This window comes from Anolis carolinensis, chromosome 3 (assembly GCF_035594765.1).
Source record: "Anolis carolinensis isolate JA03-04 chromosome 3, rAnoCar3.1.pri, whole genome shotgun sequence".
Taxonomy (NCBI): Eukaryota; Metazoa; Chordata; class Lepidosauria; order Squamata; family Dactyloidae; genus Anolis; species Anolis carolinensis.
The window spans coordinates 280202902-280221514 of record NC_085843.1 but is presented as its reverse complement, the minus strand read 5'-3'; the positions used below and the strand labels follow the sequence as shown (position 1 = coordinate 280221514).

At 39.8% G+C, this 18613-nt stretch overlaps 1 protein-coding gene across 4 annotated transcripts in view; it reads right to left on the bottom strand.

Annotated features, from left to right (window-relative positions):
* abcc5 (ATP binding cassette subfamily C member 5) overlaps positions 1-18613 on the bottom strand; it is a 78622-nt gene that overhangs the window by 35756 nt on the left and 24253 nt on the right. Inside the window, exons 4-14 of one of the 4 annotated variants that reach the window (XM_003224354.4) lie at positions 17882-18037; positions 17473-17620; positions 13023-13256; positions 11316-11489; positions 8051-8198; positions 7483-7631; positions 5647-5754; positions 3681-4031; positions 2600-2671; positions 2130-2254; positions 693-765 (exon numbers count right to left, since the gene is read on the bottom strand). In XM_003224354.4, the coding sequence (XP_003224402.2) occupies positions 693-765; positions 2130-2254; positions 2600-2671; positions 3681-4031; positions 5647-5754; positions 7483-7631; positions 8051-8198; positions 11316-11489; positions 13023-13256; positions 17473-17620; positions 17882-18037 (1738 nt within the window). Of the gene's footprint in view, positions 1-692; positions 766-2129; positions 2255-2599; positions 2672-3680; positions 4149-5646; positions 5755-7482; positions 7632-8050; positions 8199-11315; positions 11490-13022; positions 16513-17472; positions 17621-17881; positions 18038-18613 lie in introns of those variants that run through there. The other 3 variants (XM_062976867.1, XM_008116255.3, XM_062976868.1) reach the window with 3 other exon arrangements.

Genomic DNA, 18613 nt, shown 5'->3' with positions numbered 1-18613 from the left:
TTTTTAAAAGCAGTAATTGCAGTTAAAACACAGTATGGTTTGACCAACAAACTAGAACACTGAAATGGGGGCCATTTCAGGACAAATATCATACCATGTTCAATATTCACTCAAGCTGGAGCAGAGTGGTACACGATCTCAGACTAAAACTGTTTGTGGGCATATAGGTTTGATTATTCCAATTGTTATACCAGCCTTAATGCAATATACAGGGTGAGTATGTCTTAGCTGGAAAACCGAAATGCTCCAAAATCCAAAACTGTCCACATGGGTAGCTGGGATAGTGATCCCTTTGCTTTCTGATGAGTCATTGTACACAAACTTTGATCATGCACAAAATTATTGCAAATATTGCGCATAAAATTGCCTTCAGACTATAGGAATATGGTGTATATGCAGAATAAATGAATTTCATGTTTAGACTTGGATACACTGTAAAAACAAATATTCCAAAATCCAAAACACTTCTGGTCCCAAGTATGTCAGATAAGGGATACTCAACGTGTCCCAATTCAAAAACCAAAATGAACACCTGCAATATTGCAATACTGATTACAGACCTGAGCCAAAATTGAGTAGTGACATTTGCAAAATGCAAGAGAAGCTCTTTATCAGTTCCGAAACATGACCTTCTCTTTCTAATCAAATCCTTCCTAGAATGCTGGATCATAACAGTCATGCACGATTCCTACCTCTGTCATGTCCCCATTTGGCAGGATAGCCAGGTCAGGTCTGAGACAGCAGTTATTCAAGACAGTATTATATCTGAGGGCAAAAAAATAGACGTAAGAGTAGCAACATATGCATTTTTCTGCCGGTATAGTTTCAGAGTTTGATTAAAATGCTTCTGCTAAATCAATTAATGAAAGAGAATAATAATATCCATGTTAGACAATTATGTCCTTTCAATGAATGGTGTTCCATCCCGGTTATGTTTGTGAGCATATAAATCACTTACAGCCACTTATCTGAACTATTCACAGAACAGAGACCTGACAGGCAAAATAAATAGGTATGAAAGATTATTAGCTAAAAATGCTTAGCAAGCTCAACTGCATTTGCGGTGCTACAGATATTTAGCTGGTTCATATTTTACATTACTCCAGAAATTAAATTTATGTATGTAAATCTCTCCACGACTAAGCAACTCTCGGGTTCATATATTTTGGGCCTACTTTCTTCCTGGGTAGCCTGGAAGATGACTTACTACATTTAGTTAAGACTTACAAAATTTCCAGCTTTATCATGTACAAAACTAATAAACTGTGACTTAAGACATTAGTCTTATATTTCATTGTAATATCTTAGTAACAAACCCAGGAATCAAAGTCAATGAATCTAAATGCTTAGAATTCCTGCCAGTCACATGGGAAGAAGAGGTATGAGGCTGAGATTTTGTCTGGCCTCCCAGAACTTGTGTTAATTTATTTATTTATTTATTTATTTGCAGTATTTATATTCTGCCTTTCTCACCCCAAAGGGGACTCAGGGCAGATCACATTGCACATATAAGGCAAACATTCAATGACATAACATAGAGCAGAAACAGAGACAAACGCAGGCACGGGTTGGCCTCGAACTCATAACCTCTTGGTCAGAGTGATTTGTTGCAGCTGGCTGCTAACCAGCCTGCGCCACAGCCTGGCCTCATAACTATGATAATGTTTAATCATAGTTTATTGTTACATACAAAGGGTTTTAAACCTGAGTTAAGATCAGAGGAAAATGTACACCAAAGGAAGAAACCTTCCAACCGAGGCAGAACACCTAGATAATGATTCATAATTTAAACTGCTCCATAAATATACAGTGGCTGTCCAAGAGGGGTGAGCAAAGTGCAGTCATGGAGAAACAGGAAGGCCTTTTCTGCAGTCCTTTTTCCTCTCCAGATTCCCCAGGCCAGTTTTTATGGGCAGAAAGGTGCATCTTCAAACCCTCTGGGAACAGAGGCTGCAATATTTTATTGCTTCATATAATATTATATAGCCTCCAGACAGTCCCAGAAAGAAAACAAAAAAAACATGTGTGCTGCAATTGTTCCTCCTTGTATACCTGCAGTATAAAAAGTTATATCAAGTAGCTGTACCAATGCATATTAGCAATACACCAGCACACTGGAGGTTACAAACCTTTCTTCCTCAAACTCCTTTCCAAATAGGATATTGTCTCTAAGCGTCGCATTGAGAATCCATGCTTGTTGCGCCACATAAGCAAAAGTTCCGTCAACAGAAATGCTGCCTTCCAACAGAGTCATCTGGAACAAAAAGCAGAAATTTACAATGAATCCACGACTCAACTGTGTAATTTCCTCCTTCCCTCACCAGATTTCAGGCATGCAAAGCCAACCGAACTCTTTTAAAGTCAATATCCACATCAATTTAAGACATTTTAAGATCTTAAGTATGACCTGCTTCACTGCACTTTATGATCTGAGGTCAAATTAATTATTTATCATGTGGGCTAAAGGCCCATGATACAAGATGTAGCTGCTGGCAGAGAGGATGGGAGCAAAGAGCTTCGGCTTGCCTTGCGGAAGAAAAGCAACAGAATCAGAAAGAAGTTACAATGGGGGAAAAGGAGCCAAATTAATATCTCTCACCTGTCCTAAAATGGCTGAAATAAATGACGTTTTCCCACTCCCCACGCTGCCACAAATGCCAACAAGTTTCCCCTAGATTAGATAATGGAAAAAAAACACTGTCACACAAGAAATACATATTTCATACTGAGTAAGTGTATAATAATAACTGAAATGTGTCAATGAATTAGAAAAGAAAGCTATCGAACAATATTAGATTGCACAATAGAGAGGTGGGGAAAATTCATACTACCCATGTTTAGAACTAGTGCCCTGCCACATTAGGCTCAGTGACCAGTTGTCATAATAATCTATACTTGACTTGCACATTATCTGGTTCTAAAAAGGAAAGCAGCACTAGACTAACAGGACAATCCTATGCATATTTAATTTGGAAGCAAAGGTGACTGAACTAAATCAGATTTTGAATTGTGCTAGAACAGTAGTTCTCAACCTGTGGGTCCCCAGATGTTTTAGCCTTTAACTCCCAGAAATCCTAACAGCTGGTAAAGTGGCTGGTATTTCTGGGAGTTGTAAGCCAAAACACCTGGAGACTCACAGGCTGAGAACCATTGTGCTAGAAGCAAGGCTTACACTGTTAAAAAGGCACTTTAAGACATCACTTATTTTTACATAAAACACACGTGTCCCTGGGAGTCATATCAATACATGCTTCTTTACATCTCTTCTCCAAAATTAAAAAGATCTCATTGTGCCAATGTGCTGAAAATAAGTCTGCTGCCCAGTGCTCCTTTGAGCCTAATTTTGGGACAATAAAATGTAAAGATCTTCCTCTAACATTAAATCAAGTCATGTCTGACTCTGGGGATTGGTGTTCATCTCCATTTCTAAGCCAAAGAGCCGGTGTTATCCGTAGACACCTCCAAGGTCATGTGAATGGCATGACTGCATGGAGCACCGTTACCTTCCTGCTGGAGTGGTACCTATTGATCTACTCACATTTGTATGCTTTCAAGGGGATATAAATGAATTAAGCAATGACAACTCGAACCATCTGTCATTCCACGCAACTTAAAGGCAAGACATAATATTCTATTTTTCCAGGACACATCTGAACCAAAAGAGTGTTTTCTCTCCTCACCTTCTCAATTTCAAGGTCAACATTATACAGTGTCCTCTGAAGTCGGACATTTGACAGCTGGATGTGCTTCTTCTCCTCTTCAGGACTTGGGGGGTCATCGCTGTCCACTAAGAGGTGGCCCTTCTGTTCAGCGAGCATCGCCTGCTGTCCTTCATGCAGCTCTAGCTTCGTATTCTCTTTCTTGCTCTTGGTCATCTTGTCTTTTTTCATTTTAGGGGTCATCTTTGGTGAGCTCTGGACACTAGCATGGGAGGATTCCCATGCCAAGGTGGCATTTTTCACCTCTATGGCTGCGTGAGGATTGGCTGGTTTTTTCTTTACCATATGAACCTCTTCCATTAGAAACAAACTCTGATAGGAGTTGTGAGAGAGGTGCAAAGATGAGACACCAGGTCAAGACTGAGGGGGGGACACAAGCCTACGGCACACTCACGCAGCAAAACACTCAGGCTATACAGTGGGAGGAAGCTGAAGAGCAAAACGTAGCTCATTAGTGAAAACTAACTCCAGGTCCAGAAAAGAACCTGGTTATCCATGGATGTGGTGGTTCTCAGACAGAGAGACTTCTGCAGAGCTACCATACTGTGGACACAGGCTTGGACATAAGATATGCTTATTGCTAGTGCTTTTTACCTCACTTTTTTTTTTTTGTATTTCAAAGTTTAGAAGTCATATTAGGCAAAGGGAGGAAGCAGGGGGGAAATTGCTCATTAGAAACACTGCAAGGCTTAAAGAGATAGAATAATACCTTAGCAAGTCATTGTTGAAAAAAAAGTTAAATTCTGTTCCCTAGGGATCTAACAATTTCTCATCAGCAAGCCTGGAGTCAGGAGAGCACTGTTTAAAATATAGAGGCTCCATATCATGTTTTCCACCACATCCATCTATTCAGAAACATTTTCAGAAAATACTGCAATGCCTGTCAAACAGTTCACAAAAAAAGATAAAATAGTTGCTACTTAGTTAAAACAGTATTTCCAAGAAAGAAACTCCTTCCCTGACTGACTCCCAACACAGAAATAATTATAGGAATTCCTTCCCAAAGGAACCGGCTACAAATTCCTACATCATAGGGTCTCTCAGAATTATCAGTTTTCCTTTTACTGTCACCTATGTTTTTCTTTTAACATACTGTACATTTAAAAATGGCTCCCCATGTCTATTAAATACTTTATTTTAGAAGTAACTGAAATGGCATGATTAAATTATTTGTCTGCATAATTCCTGCATGTTCAAATGGCACAAGTTTAAAAATCTAACTCTGTTTATTTCTGAAAGAACAGATCAATTTCCTTTCACCTTCAGATAATCCTGGCTAGGTTATTCTGTTAATAAAGTATTTTCCCAGGGGGGAAAAGGCTGGGCATTGGCTAGTCTAGGAACCGTAAGAAATAGGACACAAATATCTGCAAGCCTAAAGGAAAAATGGAAAGGGAATGTGCAGTATTCAGCTATTTTCCTGTTTGTGATCTGAAAACCTTTCTCAACTTACATGGGAAAATGACTTGGCTAAGCAGACTGGTCAATGGACCACACACTTCAGAAATTACACAGAATTCTCTACAATTACCAGGGACCCTGGAGCAGGGAAGTCAATGCATCTTATTTGAAAACTGGAAGGATTTTGCTCCTCAAACTCTTGCAGGGTCACCTGTCTGTTTCAGTCTGGCATCAGTTGCATATACTGTCCTATTTTCAAACTCTAAAGGTTTATATTATAATAACTCTGAAATACAGGGAGTCAATTCTATTGAACAAGAAGTTAATGTTTTAGTGGCTGACCCAATATCATACTCAAATTGCTAAGCTTTTAAAGTTCCAAGGATCAGGTATAGACTTGACTGGCCTTGCTACGAAATGAGCTAAGAAAGTAGTAAGAGGCTTAGCATATCACTATCTCAAGAACTATCCCCACATTCAAAGGCTCCCACCGGAAAGAATAAGCCACAGTAAGATGACTACTCACCTTAAATCTATCAATTGCAACAGATGCTTCAGAAAGAGACTTCACGGAAAAAGGAGTAACTTTCAGAGCAAAGGTCATTGAATTGAACACAGTAACCACTGTAAAAGCCTGAAACACAATGAAATACCTTTGACTGCAACATCTATATCAGCATCAAATGTATCCTTGAATTAAGAACTAATCAGGGCCTTTAAGTTAAAAAAAAAACAACAATTTCTCCTGGAGACATCCTGAGGATGTGAAGCAGCAAGAACAGAAAAGCGAGATCATTTTTGGTCCAAAATATTCTAAAATGGGGAGTGGGAGGAAGGCAGATTGTTTCTGGGTCCTAACTAATTTCTAGCTGTATCTGGAGCAAATACCAAGGTACTTTACGATTTTGCTGGTCAATGGAAAAATAGAAGAGAGAGATCGTAATTACACTCATTCCATCCTTAAAATAATTTTGGGTCAGTTTTAAATAGAGCGTTAAGGTTTTCAGAACACATGCAGCAGTGTTTTTCTATTGTCAGCAAATTTTCTTTCCATCAAACAGCAGCAGGGACTGAAAACTGGAGACTGCACACATTACTGAATAAGATTTTTGGCAAACAAAATATAAGTCATAATTCTGTATGCCTTCAAACAATATCACTGCAGCAATGGCTTATCTCACGCAGAAAGAAGTAACGGTAAAGGTTTTCCCTTGACATTAAGCCTAGTCGTGTCCGACTCTGGGGGTTGGTGCTCATCTCCATTTCTAAGCCAAAGAGCCGGCGTTGTCCATAGACACCTCCAAGGTCATGTAACTGGCATGACTGCATGGAGCACCATTATCTTCCTGCCGGAGCGGTACCTATTGATCTAGTCACATTTGCATGTTTTCGAACTGCTAGGTTGGCAGAAGCTGGGGCTAACAGCAGGTGCTCAGTCCACTCCCGAATTTGAACCGCCGATCTTTTGATCAGCAAGTTCAGCAGCTCAGCAGTTTAACATGCTGTACCACTGGGTGCTCCATATGTACCCTTTATTTTGAAATTATGATCTGGATGCAGCTTAAAGAATGAAAATTACAAGGATCAGGCTTCTACAGGGCTGGGCTTTAGCACAGCAGGTTAATTACCAGCTGAAATACATCTTGCCAATCGATAGGTTGGCAATTTGAAGCCCGGAGAGGGCCCAACCTTCAGCCCAGCTCACTGCCCACCTAGCAAATCGAAAACAGCCATGAGTAGATAAATAGGTACCGCTTAAGTGGGGAGGTATTTTAATGGCACCATAAGGAAAATAACAGAATAATGCTGGCGATCACAAAAAGGAGGAAGTTAACAGAGCTCTTTGACATGGAGGATGGAGTGACAGTACTCCCCAGTGTTGGTGATCAAGCACAACCTCCAGGAATCCAAAGATGGAAAATGCCTATATACCTCTATCTGTACTGTTGTCTGTCCTGTCTATGTATAACAGAATTGAATGTTTGCCGTATATGCGTGTTCTGTGACACGCCCTGAGTCCCCTTTGGAGTGAGAAGGGTAGAATATAAATACTGTAAATAAATACATAAATAAATAAATTCCCAAAGTCAGGAAAACAAATTTCCTCGAAACCTGAGAAGTATTTGCCACTGTTTATGATGGCACTCAGGTTATATATAATTTAATTGCAAGCTTTGAAATCTATTCTGGAATGTTCTTGCCCGTCATTAACGTAGAGACCTTCTCCAAAACTCTTCTCACAGCAGAAGGAAAGGATGTACAAGTAGGTATCAGACCACTTTGGAAAAAGGCAAAGATCTCTCGACAACAGTTTCCTTTCCCACATCTGAGATTAATACCGCCTATCTCTATGCAAAGTTACCTGGGCTGCAGTGAGGTCATAGCCAAGGATCATATGGACAGAAAAGGTCACTACGCTGGCAATAACCACCACTATGGGTGCCACTCCCACTGTGATGCTCTGGAAGTAGCCTGCACGTTCCAAGATTTTGCGTTCTTCTTCTCTAATTTCTGGAAATACAGAGCACACGTTAAGCTCTTATAGCAGCACATTCAAGGAATTCTCCAGTTGTTCCATCAGAATTTATAGTATTACAAATAAACACAAAACCCACAACTTACATTAAAAATGAAAGTACTTAAGCTGTCATTGACTATATACAGAGCAAAAAATAAGATTTCACTTTATAGTTTTAAATCACTACCATTGCACTGAGTCATCTTAAGACAAGTCACAAAAGTTCATAGCCTCCTTTACCTTAGGACACAAGTACACTATAATTTTAAACAGTGACTTAATTTATCATTTTGTATTTAGGTTGCTTTAAAAAAGAATGTTGAATATATGTTATTTTCAGTTCCATATATTATATGAAGAATTAACAGGAAAGTATCTACAATGGGCAATGGGAAAGAAAACTGGCACTCACTCTGAACATTCTGGGAGAAGGCTTTGACCCAAGCATACATTTTAATGAATTTAATGTAGTTGAGAACTTCATTCATTTTCTGGACACGCTCATCAGTGACAGCTACACACTTTCTTCTGAAATAAGCTGTGAAGCGAGACGCAAACATCTGAAACAAAAAAAGGCATCATAAATACTGGTACAGACTACTTTCAGCCAATAAAGAGAATAAGCCAGTGAGAGATAATTTAATGTGTAGGATAGAAATTGTGTGACCTGCTATTTTTCCCTTCTCGATAAGGTATTTCCCCCAGGAAAAGAAAGGAGGATACATATCAACACCCGTTTTGAGAGGAAGAGAGTTGAAGGGAACTGAAGAAAGCTACTATGGAGACCTCCCATTTAGCTCCTAAAGCTAGAGTTCCCCGAGTCATAGTTTCCATCTGATATTCAGAGGGCTACAAGTTTTCATGAGTTATATTTGTGTAGTTTTATTGCAATCAATGGGTTAATATTTTGCCCATTGTTTTTGTGAGAAACTAGCCTGCTTCTGTCTTTCAGTATTTTCAGTCAATGCATGCAAATAATGACTGGACATCCAACTGTCTGCTGTCTTATTCCTTTTGGGAGGGGCAATCTTCTCTGGTGCAAAACAATTCAGAAATCCAGGTTTATAGCGCAACTGTGATAAGGCTGTAGTGTGTTGACCCAAAAGCAAAAGACTGCAGGAAAAATGGGAATTCATGATCTTTCTAAGTCAATTTTTAACTGGGTTTGTAAAAATATAAAAACATGATCTAGACCAGTGGTTCCCAACCCGTGGTCCTCAAGAACTAAAATATGGTCCATGGCCTCACCATTACTACACCGTTGCAACTAGAGCAACTGGTCTCGCGAAACCCTCTTATAGTGCCAAGGCAACAGGGATGTCAGGAGAGGAGAGGCTGACTACCCATGAAAGGTGTGACAACAAGCCTCCTGACTGCTGCTTCTCCTCTACCTCCTCCCTCCTTCTGAGTGGAGCCATTCCATGCGGCACCTGGAAGCAAGGGCACCTTGATATATTCCTTTTTAGGCCTGTTCCCAGGGTTATTTGGGGTGCTGAATCAGAAAATTGCATTGGATAGACCACACCAGCTCTTGATTATTAAATATGGTTTTCTGTGTGTGAGCAGATAAATACTAATGGATGGCATATGTCCTGTATCAGAAACTAGAGTTGATGTGGCCTATCCAATGCAATTTTCTAAATCAGCACCCCCCCCCCCCAATAACCAAACAGAATCTAAAGCTGACCAAAAACTGATTCATAATCATTTTGGTACTCATGTTGGAGAGTAGTCCCTGGTCAAGCGGTCCCTGGTCAAAAAAAAAAAAAAGATTGGAAACCACTGATCTAGACAATGCATGCAGAAAAATTAAATAACATTATACTTATATGGTCAAAAGCAAAGCTATTGCTAAAAGCATTTTACACCAGCCTTCCAAAATAAGCCAGTCTTATTATAGCCATCTGCAGGGGGGTGAGGGCATGCAGAGTTAGAGCTGCATGTGAAAACCACTCTGCCTGACATTTACTCCAGTGTTATTATTCCTTCCTTTAGTGAGCTGATGGGTTTTTTTAAATGAAATGTTGTGGGCACTGTGAAGTTGATTGCAGCAGCATTGCAATCTATTAAGCACTAGATCAAGTTATTGAGCACAGAATGCCTGGCTGAGGATTGTTCCTCACTGCAGGCATGAGATTCTAAGACTGTGTGCCATGTTGTTCCTCAGAAAGAAGCATTTTCCTGTCCTTTTAACAAAAAAGAAAACCTGAATTCCACAGAGGCAGAGCCTAAGTTAGGACTGTAATGCTAAACCGGTCACCCCATCACTCATTTGCTATGCCCTTCACACCTTAAATTACCCTTGGCCCAAAGGCTACTACAGGAATGAAGGGAGCAAAGCACAGAAATGATTGTTTCATTTGTGTGTGAAAATACTTAATTTGAAGACCCATTCCATTTACCAGTAACAACAGTAGCAAATTGGCATGAGTCCACGGATTGCTAAGTCACCTGATCACTAGGAATGACTGAGGAATAGTACCAGGTCTATTTTTAAATCAGCAGTCAAGTATAAAGGTTAAGATCCAACTAAGTGAAAAGGCAGCCTGCAGAGTAATGCAGGGTCATTATGGGGACAAAGCGGCTTCTGCTAGTGCAACAAGACCCTGGACATTCACTGCCAGAACAGTAAAATGATCACACTATTCATGCCAGTTATTGCTGCACACAAACTCAGATGCTACCGGTACTATGTAATGCCTGCTATTTGGTTATCTTTTAATTACCATCACATGCATACAACATTTCTTGCAAATTATGCCTTTAGGACTAGGCAATCAATTAAAGCAGTTACAATCAGAATAATAATAATATCAAATGGTATTAAAATGGGAAGCATTTGCAAGTATGTATGTATGTGTGTGATATATAAATAGCATTATTCCAGAAGACTTGTAAAATTGAAATTGCAAAAGCAAATCGGATGTTTCCTTTATTTACATTTTGTCCTCATACACACACCCATACTTCACTTTTCTACATTTTGTTTTATTACATACACAAAAAAAGTAATGAGCAGCAACAGCCAGAAAATTAATAGGAGAAAAAAATGTGACTAAGCCAACAAGTAATATTCTTAAGCATGAGCAATTTGAAACTAATTTCTGTTCCTGCATTACAGAGGATGTGCCCACTTTCTGAACACAGGCCTGCAGAATTGAGTCATAATTTTTTTTGAAGAATAGGAATTTGGCATTTTAAATCCAAAAATGGCTTCAGCTTTGTTCCATCATGTGCAGTTCTTTACAAAATTTTCTATAATTTTACTATTTTGTAATAAGTAACTGAGTAAGATTTCTTTGAGTAAGAAGAAAACAGTATGGAAGAACACTACATTTCAATTTGCTGATATGAAACACAAAATACACAACCCCTCCCCCCCCCCCCAAAAAAAGTACTAAAAGAAATGGCATTGGAACATCAGTAGCTGAACCTAATCAAAACTACGTAAGAATTAAATAGTTTAAAAAATAAAATTGTGAAAGAACTGTGTGTGATATATATTTATTGTGCTTTTCAAAGTCAGCACCCCAAAATAAGTTAAAAACAGAGACAATATTGAAAACTTTTTTCGTTACAGGCCTGTGTAAAGTCTCAACTTATTCCACTTGAACTCTTTACAGAACACTTTCACTATCCGAAAGAAAAATGGTGAGCATTTCCAACGACCTACTCACCATTGCTGGGTAGAAGAGAATGAAGACGGCTGATCCCAGGAAGCCTGTTGGTCCCAGAATAATAACATTGTATACCATGCCAAGGATGGCAACGATGGGACCTCCGGCCAGCAAGCTGCCCACAGCTGCAGCTTCAAACATCCTCTGCCCATCATTGGAACAGACATTGATCAGCTGAAACACATACAAGGCAAGTGAACAGTCATCAAGGATACAGCAGTGGAACAGCATCTGGATTTATGGCCTACTGTTTTGCACATAAACTTCCAAAATGAAATTATTCACCTGATAATCAACCAATAAAAAAAGAGTAAAAAAATGAATTCCAAATGATTAATGAATATTTAGCAACCCACACTTGCGCTTCACCACTTGATGTCAGCCAATGGGAACCAATTAAAAGGAATGTATAAGACCATAATGACAAAAGCAGAGTCTGCTTCCTGATCATTGAAACCACAGAGCACCATCACTCCAGTTCTCCTAATGATAACTACATAACGTATCTTAGAATCTTAGAATCATAGAATGGAAGAGACCTGGCGAGTCATCTAGACCAATCTCATTCTGCCAAGAAGCAGGGAAATTGCATCCAAAGCACCTCCGAAAGATGGCCATCCAGCCTCTGTTTAAAAGCCACCAAAGAAGGAGCTTCCACCACACTCCGGAGCAGAGAGTTCCACTGCTGAACAGCTCTTCAGCTGTTCTTCCTAATGTTCAGATGGAATCTCCTTTCCTGTAGTTTGAAGCCATTGTTCCGCGTCCTAATCCCCAGGGCAGCAGAAAACAAGCTTGCTCCCTCCTCCCTATGATTTCCCTTCATATTTATACATGGCCATCATCATGTCTCCTCTCAGCCTTCTCTTCTGAAGGCGAAACTTGGCAAGCTATTCCAGCCGCTCCTCATAGGACTTGTTCTCCAGACCCTTGATCATTTGAGTCGCCCCTCCTCTGGACATATTCCTGCTTGTCAACATCTTCCTTCAATTGTGGTACCCAGAATTGGACACAGTATTCCAGGTATGGTCTGACCAAGGCAGAATAGAGGGGTAGCATGACTTCCCTGGATCTAGACACTAGACTACTATTTATGCAGGCCAAAATCCCATTAGCTTTTTTTGCCACCGCATCACATTGTTGTCTCATGTTTAACTTGTTGTCCACGAGGACTCCAAGATCTTTTTCACACGCACTGCTATTGAGCCAGGCGTCCCCCATTCTGTATCTTTGCATTTCATTTTTTCTGCCTAAGTGCATTTGTCCTGTTGAACTTCATTTTGTTGGTTTTGGCCCATCTCTCCAATCGTTTTGAATTCTGCTCCTATCTTCTGGAGTATTGGCTATCCCTCCCAATTTGGTCCCATCTGCAAACTTGATGATCGTGCCTTTTTAACCCTTCATCTAAGTCATTAATAAAGATGTTGAACAGAACCGGGCCCAGAACGGAACCCTGTGGCACTCCACTCCTCACTTCTTTCCAGGATGAAAAGGAAGCATTGGTGAGCACTCTCTGGATTCATTCACTTATTAGAAATAGCTTCAGTAGACAAAAACCATAGAGAATCCTACAAACAACTTAGTGGGAAACTCTGGATAAGGTTCTTATCTAACTGCAGACAATAAGGTTTGTCTTAACACATGGAAACGACCACTGCGCTTCTAAGATATTTTAGCGTAAGTGAAAACAAGCATTCAGTTTCAACTTACCTCTCCCATAGACTTGTCCTTGATATTTTTCAGCTTCAGTATTTTCTTAAATGCCATGGTAAGGACAGCTCCTCGTAGCCTGACCCCAGTGCGGTAATTCAGAGCCCAGGTTAAAGCCAAGGACCAGGAACGCACTATTTCCATCATTAAGATGCCACAAACTAACAACAGGCCATACTGAAGATTGGGTTCCATTTGCTGTGTGTATTCAAGGAGATGTTTCACAACAAATGCCTAGAGGAAGGAATGCAAACCTGCATAAACATCTCAACATGCCATAGGAACCATTCAATCACTTTATGTTAAGTTAGAAATAAGGAGCTACTTCATTTCCCGTAAGAAATTTGCATCACTAATTGGAAGTCTTTAGATAAGCAGGAATTGTGACTGTTAGAGAACACCCTGCTGAAATCAAGCAATAAATCAAATTGGCAAGTGGGGAGAATAATTTTGAACTTTCCAATTTTGAATCTCAAACTAATGCTCCTTCACATCATCTAACTTAACATAGTCCTTAACAGTTAGATGAAGCAATCCATCATCAACATATGCTTTACAATAATCTTGTACTTATGCAAAAACTGAAATGTACGTATTAAAAGGTATATTCCTTTACATGACATTAAGACCTTTTTATTCTTTGTTTCAAACGTGCTTATTTGATAAAAAGGAACAAGTGTACCTACAGTTGAACTGGGGAAGAGTGTGAGAAGGACATTTTGCAAAACATTCCTGAAAATAAACATCAGCAGTTTAATAGTAAAGAAAAGCACAAGCAGAAAAAAGGGGAAAGGTGATTGATACCACTGATAAAATTACAAAAAGGCAGCCCTTGGCCATCCCCCTCCCTGGCCTCCCCCCTCCCTATCCTTGAAAGACAAAAACAATGTTACCTCAGGAATCATATTTCAAACACCACCTGCAGAAAGAGAAAAACAGCCCCAAACCCATATATCCCATCATGTGTGTTGTCTGAATGGATGACAATAACTCATGTTCATCAGCAATATTAAGCACTAATAAATTGGAAGCAGTATATTTTTATTTTTAAGAAAGTATCACCATTTTAAAATGAGTAACATCTCAAAAACACTATACAAAAAAAAGAAAGGTGTTGCGGAAAACATACAATCTACATGCACAAGGAAAAGTTATACAAGGCCTGAATCTAACATACAGTCTGGCGTCCAACACATAATCAAGTTCAACTTCACATACACACAAAAATTAAATGATACAGGAAAAAAGCAGGACCAATATTTGTTTACAGCATCCAAAAAAGAATAAAATTTGTATGACTGGTCTCCCAGGAAGACTTTGAAGACGGTGTGAGTTCTCAATTTGGCTAAACAGAGCTTTACTAAGTGAGGTACTCCAGCTGGGCTTCTCCAACAATGAGGCCTATAATTTTGGAACCTAAAGTTCTTTAATCAGAGCTGGGAAGTACCTTTGCCCACTTAAAAAATAATGAAACCAAAAAGAAGCCATTTGAAAAGGCTTTCGGAGTCCGCAGGAAGTCCCCTTGACTAAAGCAAGCTTTCATATCAGAGTTCTGTGTAACACAAGAATGGATGGAAAACAAAAGCACACGGCTTCAAGCAAAGGTAATAGCTGCTAAAGCCCAGCCTCGAGTGATAGATTTTTTTTAAATGAAGACAGAATGAATATGTAAATCCTGAGATGGTGAACTCTGAATGCAACCATTAAGAACTCAGTTGTATAGCATTTTTTTGTATGAGTTTTCACATTGCACATGTTAAGAGCCAACAGTCCATCATGTTCTCAAAGTGACCATTAAAATAAAAAAAGACTACTACACAAATTCCTGATCAACAAATTGTATAACTCAGGTTCCAAGGCTATGCTATGCCAGTTTCTTCTTCATTGGATTTGTTTTACATTCTTGGTAGTTGAGGCATAACTGGCTAAGCAGAGGGTTTACTGTTAACTTAGCGAGAAGATGTTTTGACTTCTTTTCTAGCACTCGATCCAACAAAGGCAACTGAGTCATTGGAAGGGTCAGTAACCCTCCTGTCACAATCCATAACCCACAACATGCTGACAAGTGCTGTCAATCTTTCTTCGTACATCAAAGCTCAGGAGGAAAACACTCCGCAGGAATGTGTGCAATACCAGCACAAGGTATTCTTTCCTAAAGATTCAGAATGACTTTTTTGTTCCAGAGAATTAGCAATGCCAGTGAGAAACCACAGGTGTTGTTCACTTTGCTTTGGAAAACCAGACTTGAAGAATAGTTTTAGAAATATTTAGAGAGAGAAAGAGAGAGCATTTGCAATCTTAAGACACGGTTTGATTAAAGCTAAGAATAGAACGTCTGCATATGATATTTTATAAAAATGATAGTTACCAAAACTTAGCAGAGGCATGGAAACATACTCCAGCGATTATTATGGTAATAGTTGTCCTTAACCGCCTGGCTCTTAAGCATTCCCATTGAATAAATGTCACCTTACCTTTCATCTTGGCGTTGGATTCTGCCCAGCTTGACTGTCTCATTCTGATCGCAGAATACAGCTATCCTGGAAATTCTAAAGAACAGCTTCTGTCATTGGTTCCACTACAGAGAAAGAGTCCCCCAAACCACATCCAGTACAAAGCAAGCTGTGACTGGAGCAGACCTGGAAGAGTGGGAGGCTTACCTCACATGGCTCCCCCATCCAAGCCCCCACTTCCCACCCCACAATGCCCACCTCATCAAAGACTGTATGGAAATTGAACTTCATTGCAATAGGAACTCTTGACTGCTCTTCCAACAAGAAAAGCTACTTCTGAGCTACCACCATGAATGTCTATTATAATCCAATTCAAGAATAGAAATAATCCTTTGCTCCAAACTGAATGTGAATTGCTTTGAAGCCATCTCAATAAGACAGCATATCTAGGGAGGGTGAGGTGAATTCTGCAGGTGATTAGGAAAATGTAGACTGTCTCAAATAGATGAAGGGCAAATATAAATTTGAAAAGAGTGCCAGAAAGATATTTTAGAAAACATTTTTAGAAAATATTGGAAATTTGGATGTGCAAGGAGTTTACCAAAAACATGTATCACAGATTTCCTGCGCTTCATATTTAAAGACCAGAAGTAAAAATTGTTTGAATTTTATTTAGCAACACAAAAGGGCAAGTCAAGTATTCTTTCCCCAGGGTACCAACCTCCCACAAAAAGAGGGCTTGGATTTATTTTTTAAGCATTGATGTGGAAATAGCAATCTAGTTTGAATGTAGTGAAGAGAATGATTCCAAATGATGCAAAATTAAGAGAGTTTTTTATTCTGATTCACAGATTGCGGGACATCGGAGGATGCACATAGGTGACACATCCAAGTCCAACACAGATGGAATTCTACTCTGTTGCTTTCTTTCTTGCTGTTTGTACCTGATGTGGGTGGAATTGTGCAGACTAAGACGGTGACACTGCAAATCACTCTGCTGCCCACTCTTTACTACAGGTAAGAGCATCCACAGATCCCTGTAGTGAAACAATGACAGAAGCTCTTCTTGGGGGAAGCTGGTTCTGTTAAAACCTCATACTCTTTGGCAGTGAAAAGTGCATTTAAAAAAACCTTTTGGAATTGTTTTAATATTCACTACAAGATATTAACAAAACAAAATGCCAAAAAGGACATATTTTTCAATAAAGAAATGCAAGAAAAATTTCACAATTTAAAGAAATGGGTGGGATTGGGGAGGTTTGTTTAAAAAGAGACAAAAGACAAGACTGTTTTTAACATTAACCTCAGCTGTACTTACCAAAGCACTGAACCATCCCCGCTTAACAGCACACTGAAATGTGAGAACTACAAGCAATAACACTGCGCCTACTCCTCAAGGGAAATTTGTAGAGAATAGATTTAGTCAACGTGTCAAAGTGTAAATCTTGCACTGCACGTGCAACAAACAGGTGACAAGAAAATGACGTGAATGGCAAGTACTCTGTTCTGTGCCTTCACTACCAAGTAGTAGTGGCAGCAATAGTCTTCCAATCATGCCACTAGGATCGTAATCTGACTGTCTTTTCATACAAGTCAGATACTAGTTTTGTAGAATCCTCTGAGCCCTGGTTTCTAGAAATTTTTTTAAATGATCTACCAGGACTGCATTCTAGTTCTTGCAGAGAGCAGCAAAAGAAAGAGACCTACCAAGATCTCATTTGCTGACAGGTAACTGCTTTCCACCCAGAAATTCTCATCCCCCTTCCCTCATCCAATCACCTAGTTCAAGCAAGAAAACACCAATACAGAGAGAAAACAGTTGAAAATTCTTAAAATTCTCACATTTTTCTGCAAAGCCTATTTCTTTACTGCAAATTGAAAGACAGATTTCTAAATAACCAGAATGCTTAGAAAATATTTCGCAATGCAACTGGAACACATTAGAACTAGCTGTGGGGTAGCTCCCACACCTCAGACAAAGGGTGGATAGTACTTACTGGTCCACTGAAGCCAGCAAGTTGCGTAACCATCAAGCAGACTATGGAAATGATGAGCCTAGTGCGACAGAAGCCCCAGATGACTTTTCCAAGGGAGGCATCAGCTGGCCCACATTCATGGAGTTCTTGATGCCACAACCTTTCTAATCTGAAAACAGTACAAACCACAATCTAAGAACCTTGCTGTCAAGTCAGATAGATTAAATTTGATTTTAAAATAATAACCAGTTTGCATAAAGCATAATTCCATTTCTAGAGCCTTGAACTGAATACGACGATTGTACAATGTAGCAAAAGCATGGTCCACCGGCATAATGACTTACAGAAGTCATTAATGGAATCACATATTTTATGGGAGATGCCATCACCATGGATGCTCTGTGTGGAAAATATTCTAAGATATCCCTACCTTCTACAGTTAACCTCTGAAGACTCCTGAACCGACAAAGGCCACACATCTTCCATCAATAGCTCTCCTTTTTTGTAAGCTACTCGTGCCAGGGGAGTCAGCCAAGAGAAAGTCATATAAGAGAAAAGTCCAGAATTATCAATTGGGTGTGGATACCTGCAAATAGAGATGGAAATAATTATAACCAACAACAATGTTCCGAAATATAATTACCCGTTTTTCATCGCATAATAGTCACAAACCCCTTCTTAGGGTGCCAAAATGAATTTTTTGCTTTTCTCACATAAAAGCTGAACCTGCAGTTGAGTTCACCCACCTGATCGACTCCCCCCTCTAAGCTAAGGGCAACCCTCCCTAGCTCTAAGGGGAGAGGTGGGCGGTCCAAACTTCACCTGACCATTCACCTATCAAGAGAGAATTGTGGCGGAAGGCAGCTGAGGGAGGCTTTTGAGCGGTGATTCTCAGCCTGGGGTCCCCAGATGTCTTTGGCCGTCAATTCCCAGAAATCCTAACAGCTGGTAAACTGGCTGGGATTTCTGGGAGTTGTAAGCCAAAAACATCTGGGGACCCCAGATTGAGAACCACTGCCTTTGAGCTTTCTCCTGCAGGCATATAGTTGAGTGAGCCTTCACCTACCCACACGCCTGCCGGACAGAGAGCTATAAGGTCTCCTTCAGCTGGCATTAGCCGAGGGAGGCCTCATGGCTCGCCTGTATGGCTGACAGCAAGAAC